This window comes from Varanus komodoensis, unplaced genomic scaffold, assembly GCF_004798865.1.
Source record: "Varanus komodoensis strain SLA01 unplaced genomic scaffold, ASM479886v1 scaffold23, whole genome shotgun sequence".
NCBI classification, from domain to species: domain Eukaryota; kingdom Metazoa; phylum Chordata; class Lepidosauria; order Squamata; family Varanidae; genus Varanus; species Varanus komodoensis.
The window spans coordinates 11,207,109-11,228,631 of record NW_025335627.1 but is presented as its reverse complement, the minus strand read 5'-3'; the positions used below and the strand labels follow the sequence as shown (position 1 = coordinate 11,228,631).

Genomic DNA, 21,523 nt, shown 5'->3' with positions numbered 1-21,523 from the left:
GCTAAGTTTAGATGAGGCTATAACACAACATATTTAAACAAGCTGCAACACAATGAAAAATATCTACCAAAAACCTCAATAAAGTTCATAAGTAGTACGCCTAGCCAAAAAAAAAGAAAATATTCTAAAAAGCAAATTAATCAGCCAAGATCCTATTTCCAAACACAAAAATTTCTTTCATGCTTTTAAGAATCTAAATAAATTACTTTCCCTGACCTAAACATATTTGCAGGCATGTGTGTGTGAGAGAGTACATGGGGGGGATCAGTCACTAGCTCTCCAGATGGATATTATCCTTACACAGCCCTTTCAGCATAATAAAGATATAGCACCATCAATTCATTTTAAGTCAATCATTGTGCCAATAACACAACTACATCAGCTCTTATTTCTCCACTGCAGTGTTTCCTCATCTAGGCAACGCTGAATATACTCACAGAGAACATGCCAAATTTTGGCATGAAACAATCCTTTGCATGCATTTTTAGGACCTTTATTTTTGAGTGAAAGTTCCTTCTATTGAAAGTGGAATTTTATTTTTGAGGCGGTTAACTATCTTTGCAGTTATATGCTAAAGAAAATAAGTATAAACCTTGGATAATTTCCCCAGTACAGTGCAGTCTTCATTCATAACACTCAAGGCACAGATTTTGAAATTTAAATGATGAATACAATGGGGACAAAAGTTTCTATTCAACCTGCTTTCTAAGTTAGATGGTCACAGTCATAGGGATAATACAGCATCATATCTGTTTTACTTTTTAAAAGCTTAACAAAAACTGCCAGACTAATTTCATTTTGTGTGTAGCAACACGTTAATTTTTTTTCCTGCTATTAACAGATGAATGAAGAGAAGGTGAATGTATACATACAAACCTCAGGTACACACTAGTCCTATTACTACTACTACTACTACTACTACTGCTACATTACATTTATATCCCACCTTTTCCACCTCTTGTTAGAAACCCAAGGTGGTTTGCATAGCTCCATTTATCCTCACAACAACAACCCTGTGAGGTAGGCTAGGCTGAGATTCTGTAACTGGCTCCAAGATAGTCAGTGAGCTTCATGGTCAAGCAGGGACTAGGAATCTGGATCTTCTGTGTCCCCAGTGCAGCATTTTAACCATCACACCACACTGGTCCTAATCCAGAGAACTCCCATTGTGTTTATACACAGGTCTGATTCAGATACAATGCTAAACCCTGTTCTGTCATTATATGCATGATATTGTATGCTCCTCTCTCAGCTCTCCTCCTCCACACATGCAGGAAGATCAGATGTTCCTGCCCCTGTCTCTATGCAACAGTTGTTCCCCATGATGTCTGCACCTGGAGAACCGTGGTTTGTTCTCCAATACTTTGTTAAAACAAAGCAGGATCAAACCTTGATATTTATGTCTCACGTTTGTCCCGAGTTGTTTAAACTAATCATAGTTTACAGGAAATCATAGTTCTGACTCCAGATGTCTCTGATGTGGTCAGTTTGGAAGCAAAAGTAGAAGCATCGACCTGTCCTCATGTGAAAAGAAGAAGAAAGAAGTGTATTTACCAGACACTCATTCTCATCACACTAAATTCAGCATTATGTCTACACAGGGTTACATGCTTGCCTGTAGTTTTGTATTTTGAAGGAGAATGACTGTGTATTGTATCACACAATTTGTTTCTCTCTCCAGCTCACTCAAGCTATAACTTATGTTGTAGCCAAGGAAACTGCTTTAAAAAGAGAAAGGCACAAAGACACAATTACATGAATTATAGCCCTTTTGCTGTTCCACAACTGCATTTAGTTCTAGATTGCAAAGCAAAGTCTTCTAAGTGCATCTCAGATAGTTTAACAGCACTTGGCAAGAAACTACATGGAAATAGATGACAAAAAACTTGGGAATAAATTTTAAATGGCTTACAGCAAAAACAATATGCTGACAAACTCAACTTCATACTTCACGAAGAATTTTTTTCTTTATTTCTTCCTGACTTGGGCTGCAAACAGTATTGTTGTCATTGAGATAATGCAAATTGTTCTCTTTCTCTTTATAGCACCTCCAACTCTCATGCCTAAGTAATGCACTGTTAATAATCATAGCTTATTTTACACCTTTGTTACTGCACCTCCTCTCCCACATGCTAAATGAAGCAGAATAATCCCTCTGCAATGAAATACTGTAAAACATTAATAATCTAAATCCTTATTGAACTCACTGTGTGCCATTATCACTTCTGCTCAGTCTCCTTTGTGTAAGAGCCACCATTTTGCCCTCAAACTTCTCACTGAGCAGAGTTTAGGAAAGAATACTCTTAACATTGGCCTGAATATTCAGCACTAAGACTATCTCGAGTACTATACCAAGGAATCAATATTGGCCAGTTTAGGATGAGGATGGGAGACAGAGCCATGGTAGATGCTGCTGTATGTACCCAGCCATCCTTTCTTAGACCACTGCTACACCCAGGGCCTTTTGAGTTTAGCTTTTCAGCTCAGAAGAGTTCTGAGCTGAAAAGCTAGACTCAGTTCTGAATGGGGGTTATCAGATTTTTTTTCCTTGTTCATTTTAATCAGGACTTACTTAGTTCACACCTTCTGCATTTAACACAGATTCAGATGCAGGGTGTTGTCAAAGCCCATGCATTTTTAGCCTTCCAACTTGATTTTGTTTGAAAGCATGCATTCAGTACTTTTGAAAAAGGTGTGCAAGTAAGCTGTAATCAATGGAGAGGATGCATATATTACAGATGCATACAACTGATCTGAAAAATCAGTGCATTTGAAAAAGATACCATTCAGACAGAAATGAGCATGAATTTTTATGCAAGAAGATGAAAACAAAGCTTGAAATCTGACATAGACTTGAGTGGGAATGAGCTTCAAGATGGAGTATAGAGAACTTTGGAAAGCTGGGTTTTACTGCTTCACACTTCTCTAATCCTAAATGCTGACAAATACTGTAATTTCAAGCCACGTATAGCAAACTTTTTAAATTTACAATTTGTGTAAAACAGTGTTATAATACAAGCAACATGGTGAACAAGCTTTCCTTCTCCTAGATTCATTCCCCTCCTGCACACCTTCTAAAACTGACAGATACATCAATCCATGTAAAGGCAAACTCTGGACTGTAGCCACTAAGAAAAAAGAAGCAAGTATTAACAACATTGGGAGAATCCTCAGATTCACAGAAAAGTACAAATCCATAAGTAAAGCAGCAACAAACCAAACCAAACACAAACAAAACAGCCTAATGGAAAACAGTGCCTGTTCAGTAGCCATGGAAGAAAATGGAACATGTGCAAGGAGAAGATGTGAAATGCCCAGTTAGGAGGGAATAGCTGGCAAGAACCTTGAACGAGGGCACTCCAATCAGGAGACAGCACAGATTGCCACTTTCTTTGCAGGTCCCACTTGCGCATTCCTATCTGGATCTCTCAAAAAGAATGACAGCCACACTTTCAGAAAAATGTCTAAGCTGCTTAAGGCTAACATGCACTATTCAATGAGTGGTAAAAAATATTAGAACACACATTAGGGATCAGAATGATACCCTACAAAAGCATCCAGTGTGGCTTACTTTCAAAAGGACATAGTGTGACAAGTGCGCAATCCTACATGCCTCTAGTCAGATGAAAGGACTTACTCTTATTCAACAGGACTTACTCATAGGTAAGGAGACACAGACACTTGTCCAAACTCCCATCCAGGTATCCCATACCTCATTATCTATTTCCAGCAAATCTATTTATTAAATTTCTATGCTTCCTTTCAATTCAAATAACTCGCACAGTAGTTCACAGTAAAAGCATCATAAAAATATAACATGCTGAAAACAACAATTAAACTAGCAGAGCAAAAGCAAACAGTGACATTCCTCAAGCAGTAAAAAGCCTGGAAATGTATGAAGATCATTACATGGCTCTGAAAAGACACTGCTGTAAACCTCCCCAGAGAAAAGGAGTTTCACAAAGGATGAAGCTCTTGGCATGTTACAGGACATAATCAGCATTCCCTATGCTGTTGGAAGCACCCATAGCCAAAACTAAAGCAGCCGTGCATTTATTTGTGTGTGCACATGTTTGTTGTATGTGCATAATGACGCTCTTCTACAAAGCCATGTCAAGGATTCCAACTTCTTTCCTCTCTTTTCTGAATGCATTATTGACCTGTTTATTCAAATTGTTAGAAACAATGTAAACATTCTAAACCTGTGTATTAACTATTCAGAACAGAATGTCCATAATGGTTTTAATGAAATAAATGATAAAAAAAACTTCCTACTTTTATTTAAAAACTTTAAAGGCTCATGCAAACCATGAAAATGTATACAGTATCTCAATCTAGCAGTTTTTTCATGCACCAACATCTACATACATTTATTTCTGTAAAATATATTCCTCCTTCCCAAGTATCCTAGTATAAGTGCTCAATTGTACCCCAGAAACAACACCTTTGTATATAGCACTGGGCAGAAGGGGGATGCATTCTCCCTTACTCACTTATTCCTATTTGACAGCAAAATTACATGGCTTGGGGTCATGGTATTTGAAATAGATATTGGATCAAACTTAATCCAATTATAAGATGGTCCTAGCTAACATAATCTTATCTCACAGCAGCTGAAAGATCCAGGCTAAAAAGGCAAACACAAAAATACATGCAAACCTTTAGGAATTCAGTTCTTTTTGGAAATTTTGAATAAAATATGGTACAAAGTTGTTCCACTGTCAACAGCAGTATGAGATACCTCACAGTATGTTCTTCTTAATAGAAGCAAAGGATAGCACAACATTAGTGTATGTACCTAGCGAGGGAATAATGTGTACCACAAGAACCATGGAATGCAATCAGCATTTGAAAGCACTACTTCTATGGGCCATGGACAGCACAGGGTGACGGCAGTATTCCCAGGAACAATCCATTCGCCATGTGGCTCATCTAGAATACCCTCATTCTTTACTCACCCCTCACCTCTCTCATTTGCACTGCGCAGTATTAATATGGGGCAGGCTTGTGGCAATTCATAACACTGTGTTTCTTCCAGCGGTCAGACTCAGTCTGTTGAGATTTAGCACAAAACCAAGGCTTGCAAATGTAGACTGCTCCATCCTCTTCACACCTAAGATATGTCCTCAATTTCCTGGCTTTTATTAGCCTTAGTTTGCCATGATCACAAGTATAAAAGAAAGGGCTTTAATCTGTTCCGCAAGAGCTTGGGGAAATACTGGATTATATAGTGTTTTTTAAATCCTTAAAAGCAAAACCAACCAGACCTTTCAAATGGTACACCAATTAAAGACAGCTCTATGCTTAGTCACTTACCATTTGCAAGCAAAACATACAACAGCAGTTTTCTACTCATATGGCTTGCTAAAATATGTGATATGTATTAATCATGAACAAGTTTGTAGCCTTATTGAGAAATATAGCATTTTAAATTTACACAGTCAGGTTTCCTCAAATGAGGGGGAAAAAACAAGTGTGAAAGTAAAAATAAAGGCAAAATGATTTTAAAACGGATATACTCATGCTGAAAACATGCAAAATCAATGTATGACTCAAAATATGACGGAAAATATGTTTGTGCACACCCACAGTATTTATAAACTGTCATTCTTCTACCTTAACACTACCACGTACTTTCTTTGACTCAATATACAGTAATATGTTAATATGATTCAATTCCCTATTTAGCTGCAGGCTAAAGCTAACAGGGCTTTTATGCATTTGAATGCAATTCCCATGGCTGTCGTTCTTACAGAATGTTTATACAAGGCCCAAGTAGTTTTTGTGTATATATGTTTATGGAAAACAATAAGTTATATTAATATAAATAATAAAATGCTAGGCTTTTAGAAATGAGATTTGTCTTCTGTTGCAACTTGTAAAAACTCATTTTGTCATGCAGCTGGAGAACATGTGACCAGTTAATGCATTTTAGTGCATAATGTGGCAATTATTGTCTATACAACTGTCCTATTGTGCATGAATAGGAAGTGGCATCATCCTTACAATAAATTGTACGGTAATTAGCTATTTCCCCTCATTTCCTTTCTAAACTCCAATAACACTCAGATATATCATCTGTCTTGCTTATTTGCAAAAGTAAGAAATAACCATCTGTACTGCCACTGTTCTAAATTGGATGGACTATAATTTTCAGGTCTATAAAGCAAAGGCTCCAAGGTCAAACCTTGGAATTGTTTGCAAAGGGTCAGGCTGCATTCAGTTCAGGTGCCCTAAGAGATTTCATGCATAAAGAAAAATGTGGTGACTAAACCACCAACCAGCTCTATCGGAGGAGAAAAAATATGAGCGGGACAGTCTGTGCTTGTTAACAAAGCCAAGCACACCCAGTCTCTCAGTTGCACAGGCAGGGAAGGTTTAGCCACCTGCCACTTTCCTGCAGGCCCTCTCAGGTCAGCGGCTTCTGAACTCTGCTCACATTAACATATCCCAACTAGAGATCATACTATTATTTACATAATTACTTATCCCAAGAAGCACCAGATGCCAAGAAAAACCCATAATTAACCGAGGCACAACCTTCCCTCTGTTTCAAGGCATTCAGCTCTAGTTAACTCCTTTTAGCCGTCTGGTTGGCTAGCTCTGTCACCAGACACCCCTCACCATGCGTGGCCAAGGGCTTTTATCATCAGGACAGGTCTGAATCTGGGGGAAAAAAGGTTCAGGATATTCTTCAGCAGACACAAAAAGATGGCTCTCGTGGCACAATGACTCATCCTAACAATTAACCATGGTGGGTTTGGTGCTGTCTGAAGTTCCCCAATGAGTCCAATAGATGATCAGGCTCAACACGGAAACATTCCTCCATTCCCCCTCCCCCGCAAACTTATTCCTCCAAGCAGCATCCCAGGGACACCACCAGCAGGAACAAATCTCCTCTCTTTGACAATTCCCTGTGGCTGTCAGAGAATCCCTATAGTGCAAATAGGGCATGTGCCTTCTTTGTTCCCATAGTGCCAACAGAGCTCCTGACCTAAAGCATAATGGAGAGAAAGGGTGGTGCTGGGGCTGCCCTCTAGAAAGTGTGGACACTGAGTGGCTCACCAGCTCCTACCTCCTGCCTCCTAGTAGACCTCCAGGGAAGGGTTAGGGTTTATTTCAATTAACTGTCCTGAGCACGGGACGTGGATCACTAGCTCATGCATCCAGGGCAGGGACTCAAGATTGGACCTGTCCAACTGCTGACAAGGATGGCTGGAATCTGTTCCTCAAGCCAATGGCCAGGATGTCCCAGGCCAGCTCAGCAAGGAGGAGAGATGCTTCCCATTAAGTTGCTGGCAAGGATGCCTGCTCCACACAGTCATGGGCAAATGAAAGTGTCTGACAGCCACTTGGGCATTCAGCCACTCTCCTGAAATAATTTTGCTGCTCTCATTAAGTGGTTCACTGTCTGTTGGAGCTTATCCATAGTGGGTTTGGACAATACAGCAACTCACCAGAGATGACAACAACAGGAAAAGCCCACTGGCACAGATGGCTACGAGTATCTTGTTTGGAAAAAAACAATCTACCCTTGAGGAAGCAGCCCGTAGTCTCATGACACAACAACAAATTGGTTGTTCTTTTGTCCAAGCCAGGTCACTTTGTTTCTGCCCAGAAGTAACTTATTCAGGTGGATTCCAAGTGCATGAAGTTGAATAAGCAAGAAAGCTGTGCCAAGGCCAAGAATTGTTATCTTTGTCTGTTATCATAATGAATTTTCAGATGAAAAGGAGCACTACTGGAGATGTGTTGATGACAACAGAGCCATCAGCCAGGCCCCCTCTGCCAGGAACACACACATTAATGCTGAAGTGTACGCATTAAAAAGCATCTTAAGTGATGCCTCCAGTGGAGATGTCTCTGAGGAGATGCTAGAACTAGTCCCTGAGCTACTGAACTGGACCGCACAGCCTCAGACCCTGCATCCTATCCATAGGAACCTTGAGGAATGCCATTGCCCAGACTCTGAAGAATGGAGTTCAAAGCCTGCCAGTGAACAGGGAGACCCCAAGGTGCAGTCCTCAACAGACTCCTCAATTCTCCAACCTTCACTGCCACAGAGAAGTCAGCAATTAGAAGAGTTACACATGATACAGCTTTCATGCACTCTACATTTCAATTACCAAAAAAGGCACATGGTTTACATAGGTAGGGCACATTTGTGTCATCACATGCCATGTTCTAGATGCAGTGGAGGTATCACTCATGAACCCAGTTGTGACTGTGTCAGGAGAGGGGTGCCGGCTAAAGCTGCCTCTTCCTTGATTTTCCATGAAGAGCAACACCAGAAGGACAGTGCACTCACTGGGTCTTTATTCAACTCTTTACACTTTCACCGGCTCGCTTCCCGAAGCGCCTTGTCCTGGCCTACTCTGGCTCCCTTCCCTCCTGTCGCTAGGGCAACGAACGGCTCTCCGTTTGTGCTGGTTCGCCTGCCAGCGACTGCCTTGCCTGCTCTCCTTCAACCACATGTGTCTCAGCTTTCTCTCCTCTCTTCCCCTCTTGCTCACCCCCTCTCTCCTCTTTTATCTGCCCTCCTGCACCACTCCACCCAACCCAGGTGTTCCTCTCTCCGTCCGCATGCGTCTCCTGGTTGTTGTCTTCTAGCAAGTTGCTCTCCCACACAGATTCCCAGCCTTGCCCTGTTATCTTCAGCCCTGCTCTGTGGAAGGCCCCAGGAAAAGGAGTAACCCCCCCCCCCTCCTCACACCAGTTCTTCCTGGGAAATATCTCTGCTGGAAAGATGGGGAAGGCATGAGCCAGCTCCTTCATATCTACACAAGCAGCAGCTGAGCCAGAGAAAGAAGAATCAAGTACATCATGATAGGAGATGATGAGGCCATTCCCTGGGAACAAGCATTGCTCTGAGACTGAAATATCAGTTGCTTTCTTTCCCCCACTGCAAATATACTGTTTTAACACTACCATAAAAATGACCAGAAAACTGTTCCCTTGTAATGCTCTATAGCACTGAAATACTCACCTTCTGTGACAACAATTTTTTGAACATTTTTAATTAAATGGAATATTTAACAGGAAAGTGATTTTTTAACAATCAAGCAGCATATTCTATAGATAGAAGAAAGTTTTAAAAAGTAGTTTAGTTCCCTGCATAGGTTTCTCTACAAAAAAGTGTTTAGGAGCTTATGTTCATGATTAATCCCTTGGAGCACATGCAGAAACAGAAGCAGAATTAACTGGGGGAAGAGGGGGAGCAAATTTCTTCTTGGTCCCATGCTGGTACAAATGAATGAAGAGCTGATGTTCTTCCAGCAACTAATGAGTGATGTCTGGGCAGTAACGCAGACAGCATGATTGCCAAGGGTGACTTGACAGGCAACAAGCAGTAACAGAAAACAACAGCTACTGGAATAGAGAAGGAGTAGTGCACTGATAACAAATACTTCATTATTTAAATATTTTACTTATCATAAGCATTTTTACCCAGCTTTTCTGTTAAAAAACTCCCATAACCATAAGTCAGAGAAAACCTGTTGGAAGGCTTGCTGCCTGCCCCCAGATCACCTTACTGAACTCCATACCTTGAAACCAGATACATGGAAGAGGAATTTATTTATTTATTTAAAATATTTCTTGGCCATCTTCCAAGGTAGGAGGGCTCCCAAGGAGCTGTACAACAGTAAAGGTCACATAATAAATATGGAAGTGGTTATAACAGCAGCAAACATTCTAGGAAAGAAACCTGTGGCTTAAGACAAAAACTACAACACTTTATGTATGTATGCATTTATTTATGCATGTATTTACAGGCTGCCTATAATTGCTGAGGCCTTCCTAGGCGGCTTACAATACATTAGCTGCAGCTACATGTTCATTTTCTGTACATGGCACACCAACACAGTAACAATTTTGTTGCAAGTGCTCCTGACTCAACAGGAAGGGGACAGAGTCATCACAGCTGCTTTGAAAGAGTTGCTGGGAAAACTACTGTTGAGGAAGAATGTGAAAAAACAAGTCACTCACCCATCTAAAAATGACCTCCATGACCAAGAACCTTGCTGAATAAGGAATACAGGATATATATTTTCAAAAATATCTCTAGAACCATTTACTTATTCTTGTAAAAACAACATGTGTATATCCTTCTTTTGGAGTGAGGGTTGAGTCAGAGAGAAAGAAAAACAAAAATGCTTGTAGAAGAGACCAGTGTCAAAACAATCAAACAAAACTTGACCCTCAAATAATACAGACAGGAATGTTCACTTAGCTTTCTGGCCAGTTGAAAAGAATATTATGCAGACCTAAGGCCTTGCATTCTCGTCTTTTGTTAGTTGTGAGGTGTGCTGGCCACTGATGAAAAGAACACCAGCAGCAAAGGTTTATTCATTTGTGTTAAAGTTTTATATGCTACCTTCAATAGTAAGAACTCTCTCAAGCTAGCTTCTAAAGAAAAATACTGATGATAATGAACTTCAACTTATTAGAAGAATGTGCTAAAACAGGCAAGAGTAAAAATTCCAGCCCAGAAAATGTATAACCCAGTAAATAAATACAACTAAAGGCAGCAGTCAAATCAAATCTCTTATAAGAAAGCCAAAGGAAACAAATGAACAAAAGTTGGTAAGGATGTCATCTCGTGGCTGCTGTTTCCAGTAGGCCAAAGAAAGACATGCTGTTATCTACTGGTGTCTTCCAACAAGCTGCAAAATAGCATACAATACACTCCACCCTGAAGATGCCTTCCTCTGCTTTCCAGGTATTCAGGGATTATTCCAAATATATCAACTCTGGCGTCACTCACTGTCTTCTCTCGCACTACTCCCCTCCACATATCTCCTCCAATACTTTCTCCGAATATATGCAGCACCTCCCTGCTACAACTTTTGGTCTTCTACTTCCACTCACCATCAGCTGAGGGTATCTGTTCCCACAAATAATTCCATCCTTCCTCCCTCGCTGCCTCTTGCATGTGGACTGAATGATGCGATCTCACTTCCCTCCTTCAAATCCCTGCCCAAAGTCCATGTTTCCCATGCCGTCTTCAATGCAGCCTACTACACTGCAACTAAGCTTAAGTGCGTAACTGCAATAACCATCATACGCTGCTTCCTTCTGTACCCCTTTCTCTGCTGTCTCCCCTGCATGAGACTGAAGACTGTTACATAAGTCCCCTGGGTAGGAGTGTATCCTCTAGTACAGCACAATGCACAATGGCAGTAACATATAGGTAATACATATATGGCCATCTGCCTACAAGAGGACACTGCTTGGAAAAGGTGATGCAAAACCACATTTAGTATTTATTTACAATGTTTGTATCCTGTCCTTTACAATGTCTTAGGGCAGCGATAACATAAACAAGTAAGACACTGCATCACAGTAATATATAAAATCAATGTTAAAAACAATACTAACATTTAACATGCTAGGAAAATAAAAAGGTGTTGGCCTGGTGCCAAAATGAAAAAAGCACTGGTGCCAGGCGCACCTCTCTGTGGACCCCTTTCCATAGCTGGGGCACCACTGCAGAGAAGGCCCTTCTCCAGGTAGCCACTCTTCTGATATCCTTCAGGAAGGCTCCCAAAGGAGGACCACCACTTCAGATCTTAGAGGCTGGGCAGGTATATATGGAAGGAGGCGCTCCTTCAAATACCCAGGTCCTAAGCCATTTAGGGCTTTGTAGGTCATCACTATGACCTTCAGTTGGGCCTGGACTTCAATTGGAAGACAGTACAGATGGTACAAGACCAGTGCTATGTACATATATCTGCTGGTCCCTATTAGCAACCTGGTTGCTCTTTTCTAAACCAACTGAAGTATCCAGACCATCTTCAAGGACAGCCCCACATAGAGTGCATTACAATAGCCCAATTGGGAGATTATCAGAGTATGGGCCACTGTTGCTAGACTCTGCTCATCCAAGTAAGGGTGTAGTTGATGGATCAGGCGAAGCTGAAGGAAAGCGCTCCTTGCCACAGTAGTCACCTGGGACTCCAAGGATAACCCTGGGTCGAAGGGTACTCCCAGACTACACACCCTGTCCCTTAGGGGGAGTGCAACCTCATCCAGAACAGGGCAAGGATCACTTACCTGGAGAGTTGAACTACCCACCAAAAGGACCTCTGTCTTGTCTGGATTAAGTCTCAATTTATTGGCCCTCATCCAGCCCATCACTCCAACCAGACACCAGTTAAGGACAGCCACTGCCTCACCTGGATTAGATGTAAAAGAGAGGTAGAGCTGGGTATCATCAGCATACTGATGACTCCGCAGCCCAAACCCCTGGATGACCTCTCCCACTGGTTTTATGTAGATGTTGAACAGCATGGGGGATAAAATGGAACCCTGCAGAACTCCATGGTGTCATAATCCCCCAGCACCACCTTCTGGAATTGGCCATTCAAATAGGAGAGGAACCACTGCAAAGCAGTGCCTCCAACTCCCAACCCAGTCAGCCTATCCAGAAGGATACCATGGCTGATAATATCTAAAGCCACTGAGAGATCCAGGAGAACCAACAGTGGCACACTCCCCCATCCCTCTCCCTGCACAGGTCATCATACAGGGCGACCAAAGCCATTTCAGTCCCGTAACCATATCTGAATCCAGATTGAAATGGGTCCAGATGATCAGTTTCTTCCAAGAGAGTTTGGAGTTGCCTGGCCACCATCTGCTTGAGCACCTTGCCCAAGAATGGAACGTTAGCCACTAGTCTATAGTTGGAGGCAATCTCTGGGTCCAGGGTTGCTCCCTTCAGAATGGATCTGATCACCACCTCCTTCAAGGGTACAGGGAAACCAACCCTCCCTTAGAGAGGCATTAACTTTCTGGACCCAGGTACACATCCCGTCCTTGACTTTGGTGAGCAGCTATATAGGCAAGGGTCAAGTACTGGGTCGGACTTGTCCACCCACCTTGTCCATATCTTTAGGCTGCAATAATTGAAACACATCCAGCTAAGGCAGACCAGATGGTATTCTGGATACCTCCCGTTCCAGGACCATATCAACCATGGAGTACAATTTGTGGTGAATTTGAGAGATTTTATTCCTGAAGTGCTGGGCAAAGTAATCACTGTGGGCTGCCGATGGTGCAATAGGGTTTGTCTTAGGTCAAGAATGTAATAGCCCCCACACCACCCAGAAAAACTCAGCTAGACAGCACTGTGAGGATGCAATGGAAGCAGAGAAGAATTCCTTCTTTGATGCCCTCAACCACCACAGCATAGGCGCGATAATGGGCCATCAAGTGTTTTCATTTCTTTGCACATACTTAGTCTAATTCCCAACCCATGAAAAAAAAACCTCAGAAAAAACCACGTGCAAAAGATGCAGACCAATTGCTATTAACAATTAAGATAAAGCACAGCCCCATTCAGGACATTAATTGATCAATTCAGAAAATCTTCCAGAGCCATTTTTCAGCTTTATACTCATGATTCCCACATTTGAAGGATTGCTGAAATGTAAATACGTCATGGAATAAATTTAATTAGATAGCATATGACAGCATGATTTACAATCAAGTGGTAGCAACACATAGAAATGTGCATGTAGCGTAGCTAGAAAGAAATCACACACTCTTCCCAGATGCACCTCTGTCCTGAAGAAAGAGGGCATTCCAGCTGCATGCCTCATAACATCACTAAGCTGAGTAAAGGGCATTCTTTTTAGATGTTACCTTTAAGAAGACACAAATCCTATTTGGCTAAACCATAGTTTAAAATCAGATTCTCATCTAAGATTTTGGTTAATAAGCTAACATTAAACAACAGTTCTAGAATACGGGAATGCTTACATTAACCAGGATCAATATGCCAGTGAATGAAGGTGGCAAATGAAAGTGAAAGGTTCCAACATTTGTTCCATGCTTCTTAAATTATGCTTTTGGCAATCTGTGAATGTATGTCCAAACTAAACCTTAGTATGATTCTCTTTCTTCTTAGAGGCAGCAACATATAGATTAAAGTGAAATCTAGGAGTGTGTTTGAGTCTGCAGTCTTTTCATGCAAAATATGAACTCATGATTCTATATATACATTTTTCCTGCTAAGCTGAAAATAATAACATTCCAGGCAAAGAATGTTCCTGACCCTGGCATTACCATTATTGCTATGTTAATAGCAGGTCAAATATCTTTGGGAATTACAAAATTTTAAAACTTATAAACTTGGAACTTACATTATAGTTTATAAAATTTAACTTGAAAACTTTAACTTACAATTACAATTACAGTAAACTAAGAAAATGAACAGATGTTGCTTAGTGAGGGAACTGATTTCAATAAATATTTTAGTTTTTTATAGTATTACATGAGCTGGCTTTATGTAAGATAGCCAGCATCTAACTGGAATCTACTACACATGCAGTAAAGCATTTGGCACTGATTGACTGAGCTAGCTGTGATGTCTTAGAATGTTCATAATTATTTTAATGAATAAATGTTTGCAAAATAAACAAGCTCTCGCCTTTGCCCTTTGCCATCCTCACACACTGCACATAGCAATAAGACAAATCCTGGAGTGCAGTGCTGAAGTAAGGGCCTTCCCATTATGGGAAGGACCACAGCTGAGGGGCAGAACCTTATATACACAAGGCCCCATCCTCAATCCCTGGCATCTCCAGGAAGGGTTGGATAAGACTAGTGTCTCACATTCAGCAGAACTATGACCAATCAGACAAAGATATTGAGCCAGAAGGGCCAATCGTCTGATAGTGTTAAACGTGGAGGCACACTTTCCTACTTTGTCCATTTAGTTGGAAGCCAGGGGAGCTTAGCTTCCAAGGGACACAACTATGTGCCTACCCCACCCGCTGCTGTGAGGCAGCCTACCCACCCAGGGTAATGGAGTGGATGGATTTCTCCCAGGGGAGGAGGAGCTAGGATGTACCATGCCAAGCGTGCCAGCAGGCATACCTTCACTGAAACAGGGCAAGCAAAATGCATTCAAGTCTGTCAGCTGTGTAAGTTTGTTTAAAGGCATCACCCTCTCAAATGAAAGGCTATGCCAATTCATACAACACTGGGTACATTTTGCTAGTAAGCAATAAGAGGAGAAATTACAGTTCTGCACATATTTTACGTGAAAAAGTAAAGGTTTAATGCTTTTAGTATCAAATGGAGGGTAAACCTGTCAAAACTGTAGAGAGTTGGAAGACAAAGGAATAAAAGATTAAATTTGTTTTTATAGAACAAAGATATAAATCAGTTTATTTTTTCTTTAAAAAGTTCTCTCTAATAAAATGATGGATTCAAGTTTCTGACAGTTTGACATGTCAAAATTACAGATATCAAAATTGTCTGGTTATCTAAATAGGTGCACCGACAAATCACATTAATTATTTTTTAGAGACTGGATAGGGAATGGCTTGAACTTGGAATCAATAAAAAATGGTATTAAGTTGTAGCAGTTACTGCACAGTGTCTTCCTCTTTTATACCTAAGGAAAAATAAATTAACTGGCTGTTGGTGCTCAATGGCCCAGTCTGAATGATTCTATCTCCACTTATTATGGCACGGGCCCCTTCAATATTCCTTTCATGTAAGCCAGATTCAGAAGAAGCCAAGATATTAAAATGGTTAGAAAACACAGTTTAATCGCTGAGCTTGTTCCAAAGCTGGTAACCCTAGGAAGAAACAGAAAACTATGGTTAATCAGAGAGAGTTCATGGTTTGATTGTGGTGTGGCATGATGGGTTGCGTCTGCCACCAAAAGAAGTATCTTGGCTTAAACCCAACGTATCCTGGTTAAAACCATTAAATACTTCATTGTATAGGCTCTCAGTCACTTATCTGAAGAACTCCTTCCAGAAAGTCATTTCTTGTTGCCACTGGGCTCATGAAGCTAGCTCCATAATTTATCAGAACACTGAAACACCTATCTGATTAGCCAAGGGCCCAACATCTTTGCATCCAGAAATCAGAAATTATTGTGTAATACTTTCATCCCTATTAACAGTTGAACCACGAAGACTGAAAGGCTGATTCAGGTTAGATAACCAGTGAATCCATGGTTAAAATCTAAGCCCCCAGACTAAGATAAGCCCTCAAATTTGGATAAATATGTGCTTGCTTTACAAACAATTTAGCATTCAAAAGGAATAATGAATACATCTATTTTGCATATCGCTTTGCCTATAAAATACTGAATTATCAATATAAATAGATTCAGGTTCTTTGTGTGTCACTCCTTCATATGTGAGATATTTATACCACTAGCTGAACAACCTGACTGAACATTTGAACTGGTTTATGCTGTCAACCATCTTCAAAGCATTAGGGGAGCAGTTATTTTTGTTCGGCAGGAAAATAAATTTAAGCATACATATCTATTTTTCATTTTCCCCCCTGTAAATGCTCAGAAGTCTGCTCTTTTAAAGCTTCTGGGATGAGAACTCCCTTTTGCAACAAACATTTGCATACATAAAATTCAGCAGAAAGCAAGTGAAACAAAAATGGTATCTTGTGCATAAGCTTTCTTGAATGTTCTTAAACATTTGAATGCCCTAATTTTTGCAGAGATGCTGACTACTTTGGGTTGTCCATCATTCCTATGTGGGAGAAAATTAAGGATAAAAATTTGGCTATTCAAATTCTATATGTCTGTTGGACAAGTACAGGATTCAGAATCTGGTGCAGAATCCTAAAGGTATCCATTATCTAACTTGTTAAAAGCCAACTCTTAATCCTTACAATGTGGAGAAAACAGGTGAAACCAAAATGCAGGATTTGCTGAAGGCTGATAATCCTAGGGAACTGAGTTTGAGGAGCAAAGCTTTAAATCTTCTCACTGGTCCTTTTCTGTTTGCAATCTAATGCCTCCAATCTGTCCTAGTTCAAATTCTCCAAAAACAATGATTATGGAAAGCAGTATCCTGGGGTCAAGTAGGAGGCTCAGTAAAGCACAGATCACAGCCTTAGAAATAGCAAGCCACTGGTTTCCCGTAGGTAGCAATGTCATGTTGGACATATTGTTCCAATAGTTCCATGATAACCCATCTTTTTTTTAATTCAAGGGGTCAGCTCTTAAGCTAGCCATTGTTATTTTTCAATAAGAATCATTCCACAGATTGTGAGAGAGCTGAGCCATCCCACTGTCCTCTTAGCCTCTGCAACTGATATTGCAACATGTCTAAGCATACTTGAACATGTTGCAGTAAAAACAGGAATCCAGGAACCATGCTTCCAAACCTTGTCTCCCTTTCACGTTAATGTGATCTCAGGGAAGACTTATGGTAGGTCACCAGGAACACGCCTGAGGTAGTTCCAGTTGTCAGTGAGCAGTACCAACATAGGTAGAGGAAAGGAAAAGGAAGGAACGTTGAGGCACAGTTAGTAGTCATGGTGGTATCTTGAGACCAGCACTGATTTTTAATTGAAGATTTCTACGAACCTAAGCTGAATGCCGTATCTCCAGAAAGCTAGTTCTGTCTTAAAAACTCAGAGACACCAAACCCCAGTCTCATGGACTGGTCTAAAAATCACAGTGGCACAGGACACACAGAATGTCACAAGATTTATTCCAGCTGGTGACAAGCCCAAACTGAAATATCTACTGTTAATCCACAATAACCATGCATAAAGATCTGCCACCTTTCCCCACAGAAAGCAATTTCAGATGAAATAGTTATGTGCTGTGCATACTTGGTGTAAACTATTTTCTAAATAGATTCTGCAAAGCTGCAACTGCTACCAGGGTACATTGCTGTCACCAATCACATGTCTGTAAAAGTGAGATGAGAAATTCTTAACTTTATTTTTATTGTTGACAAGGAGGTATTTCCCTAAGGTAACCACACATTGCCTATATTTTAAAAACAATCCTAAACTTAGAAGAACATCTTAAATCTTAGAAGGAAAGTTCTCTATGTGCTCAAAATATCACTCAGAACAAACATTCCACTGATAAACTTGGTAAAGATATTTTTCCCTCAGGTCTTCATCGTAATTTTGTCTCTGAGAGACTTTTTATTGCATTGACAGACAAGTTACCCATGTCATGTGGCATGTATCATTAATAATCCCATTTCTTCCCTCTTCTGTAAGCATCATTTCAGGTGGAGAAAGACCATGATTCATGGCATTACAGTGCATCAAATCTTTGAGGTGCCAATTTCAGTATTTCACTGAAACATGCAAGCATTTCTATGCTTAGAATTGACAGAGCAAAAAGTAAGATGTTTTTACTATATAGAGCCCAATTTTCAAACAATTTTCTCTGAGGCAGGCTTCTCCAACCTGATCTATTCTAGATCTTCTGGACTCCCATGAGCTGCACTCTGTGTGGCCAAAGTCCCACATGCTTAGAGGGCAACAGGTTGCAGAAAACTTCTGCAAACAATGCAGTAAGATTTGCATCTTTAAAAATTTACACAGTATTGCAAGGACAGTTTTTTTCTAATTATTCTGTATTTCAGCCTTAATAACAGTTTCCTTCCAATTTACGTGTATTTCAGAAAGAAAATGCATGGTGAAGCAAAAAAGGATTATTATTGCCTTCCCACCCTTCTTACCAAGATCCATGCTTTTGGAAGCTTTCAGATTAATTGATTCCGCCTGCTTGGCCAGTGTCAGAGTTCTGAAGTTGATGTGCTGATCTGGTGAATATGCATCTGAATGTGTTGTTGAGCTATGGAAAGAAGCCATACCAGAAAAAAATAGGCACCAGCTCAAAAACAAAATGAAGTAATTATACCCTATCCATTTCCCTCTTCTCAGTTATTATAAGTCATTTAAGCTTCCTTCATGTGCTATTGCCTCTATTAATTTTTTTTTTTACTGAAGACAACTATAAGCAGAGCAGAAAGCACTGGCTTTCACCTTTTCCATCTACCTGGTGATCACATTAAAGGTCTATTCAGACTTTTATCAGATAAAGTACTCCCATCTAACACCAACATCATCAGCATCATTATTTGTATAATCAAGGGTGCAATCAATTAAAACTGCTAGGTGCAGTACAGTTCCCCAGTTGAAGAACATGACTACCAACCCAACAAGTAAAGAAACATACTTTGCAGGAAAATCAAAGCCAAATTCCTGAAATGCCTTTCCTTTCAAATGAGACAATTAAATAATTAACAAACCTACATGCCACAAACTGCAGATTTGAAAAATGTTTCATATTTTTCCACCCATTTCTATGGCAAACCACCATCCCTCTCTCCAACTCTCTCCCTCTACGGACACACATGCACATGATTGATCCTATCCCCATGAGAAAAGGATGGATAACTTGCACAAACTACCTACCTGCCAACCCAGGCGCAACCACAACTCTGCAATATATGCTAAGAAAACTTGGCACCAGAGGACCATTTGGCCAGATTTAGACAAGCTTCACCAACTACAATGAGGCTGCAGTGCAGGGTCCTGATGCGGCTACCACTGGAGCCACCAATGCATCACTAAAGCTCTGCTCCTATCTTCATCAGAAATGTGTATTTCTTTTATTTTTAAAGTTACAAAATGTTAATGTTTTTCCCCGTTCTTCAAACTGTCACTAATCAGAAGTTAGGTGAAGGAGGAGGAAGGAGTTGCTTCCTGGTCTTGTCAAATTTTGTGCCCAGACAACCTTTGTCCTTTGCTCATTCTCTTTCTAGTCCCAGGCACTTGCCTCCTCCTTTCTCTCTTCTCCCCACTCTAAGAATATCTTTAATCGGGGGAAACAATTATTATCAAGAGCCATAACAGCCCGGTAAATTAATCAACTGGATTATAATTTTGAAGAATAGCTCAGCTCCAACTGTCCTTATGGATTATTATCTGCAGCAGCAGTGAAATGGGAATAGTAACAAACTACTGTTGTAACTACAAGTAAAATCTGAAAAAGGAAGGAAGGAAGGGAGGGAGGAAGGAGGAAGGGGAAAACTGTATGACTAAATCACTCTTTGATGGACTGTAGTTGGAGGCTAGGAATTATGGGCAATGAGGTCCAGCACATCTGGAGGACATCTGGTTAGAGAGACTTATTCTAAGTAACACATAAATTGATTCCGGTGTAAATTCAACCTAATGCAATGTTTTTCCCAACCAGGAATAAAATCATAAATATAAAACACATCTTCAAACCTATTATTATAATCTGTGAGCAGCTCATCACTTGGATGTGGAGGCAAAGGAGGTGGGAATTCAGTTTCAGCCATGCCACTCTCAGATGTATAAAGCTCTGAAAGTAAGAAAAATAAATAAATAGATAAATAAATAAATGGTGGCACCAGCAAATCAATTACATCTGTTTGCTGATCAAGAACCAAACTGGCATCCCTGCATTTCTCCTGAAGCCAGTAACAAATTATACAAATCTCTCAACTAACTAAACTAGAATTAAAATTATACCAAGCAGAAAATATATCCTTCGGGATTTTCAAAAGAACTGATTTTCCTGTTTGCACATGCATAATTAAAGATAAACATATTGAAATTCTCCTTATGATGAAGAGTCAAAGTTCTATATTGGTTTTATTAATTTCAATGGATATTCTCTCTCTCTCGCTCTCTTTCTCTCTCTCTAACATACAACATTATGCTCATAATAAGACTTGAATAAAAAGTTTAATAGGTGCCTAGCTGTAGCATCAACTGTACGGCCACATGTCCTAGCTGCTTCACCAGTTTGATTTCTTATCTATAAAATGAGACTAGCCTCATGTTTTTATGGGCTACTGAAATAATGCTGTCAGCACTATGGTCACTCTAATGCCCCTGAAGTACTAAGAGGCAGAGAAAAGCCTTGGGATAAAGGATGAGAAAATTCTTTATTTTGGGGACTTGCTAACTGCACCTTGTTCTTTAATAATCCTGCAAAAGTAGCATAAATGTAAACAGTACAAAGGCAGTTTAGGGATGGCAATGCACTTGCACTACATATGCTGGATTAGCTCATTTTTCACAGAGGGCACTCTGAGTCAGATGCTTCTGAGTCAGTTCTGCTAATGCACTAATTGGGGAGCGCTTCCGCACTGGGGATTTACTTGTCATTTTATTTGCTTGCTTTTATGGGCTATCTATAAGATGCAGCCTTTCAATCATTGCCATTTTGTATTTTCTGTGCGGTTCTTTTTCCTTTTCTCAGATTGCAGAAAGCCGATCAGTTTTTATTTAAACAGAGGAGGAACACAATTTCCACAAGTGTAGATGCCTTTAATGCTCTTCGTCTTCTTTTTCTTCTTCTTCTAAAGGGTGAGCTTTTAATATAGGCAGTGATGTACTAGTAAACTTTTCATAATTCAGCACAAAGTCATTAAAGCTTTTGCCATGGTTGTTTATGATAACCTGTTCATTTAATCAATTTTAAAATTATCACTAAAACAATTTCCAGTTTTTAAAAGTCATATAAAATTTTTAGAAAGAAATTAAACTCCACTTGCCTCTCTAATCACTGCCAAAATAGTGGGGGTTGGGGAATTTTTAAAAGTAAGTTTTAAAAATTTGCATTACAACACAATGCAAAGAATAATAAAACATCATAGTGATACAATACCACATCAAAAAAGAGCTACAGTGTTATAGTAATAAAGTAAAGCCAATTAAAACATGTTTAAAAATATTCTGGTCACTG

The 21,523-nt window shown here is 40.1% G+C and overlaps 1 protein-coding gene across 6 annotated transcripts in view; it reads right to left on the bottom strand.

The window, feature by feature from the left end:
* The window catches only part of PARD3B (par-3 family cell polarity regulator beta), a 648,538-nt gene that overhangs the window by 308,285 nt on the left and 318,730 nt on the right, over positions 1-21,523 (bottom strand). For all 6 annotated transcript variants that reach the window (XM_044431728.1, XM_044431729.1, XM_044431731.1 and 3 more), the window contains 2 exons: positions 20,035-20,131; positions 18,477-18,592 (listed from right to left, as the gene is read on the bottom strand). In XM_044431728.1, coding sequence (XP_044287663.1) covers positions 18,477-18,592; positions 20,035-20,131 — 213 coding nt within the window. The remainder of the gene's footprint in view (positions 1-18,476; positions 18,593-20,034; positions 20,132-21,523) is intronic.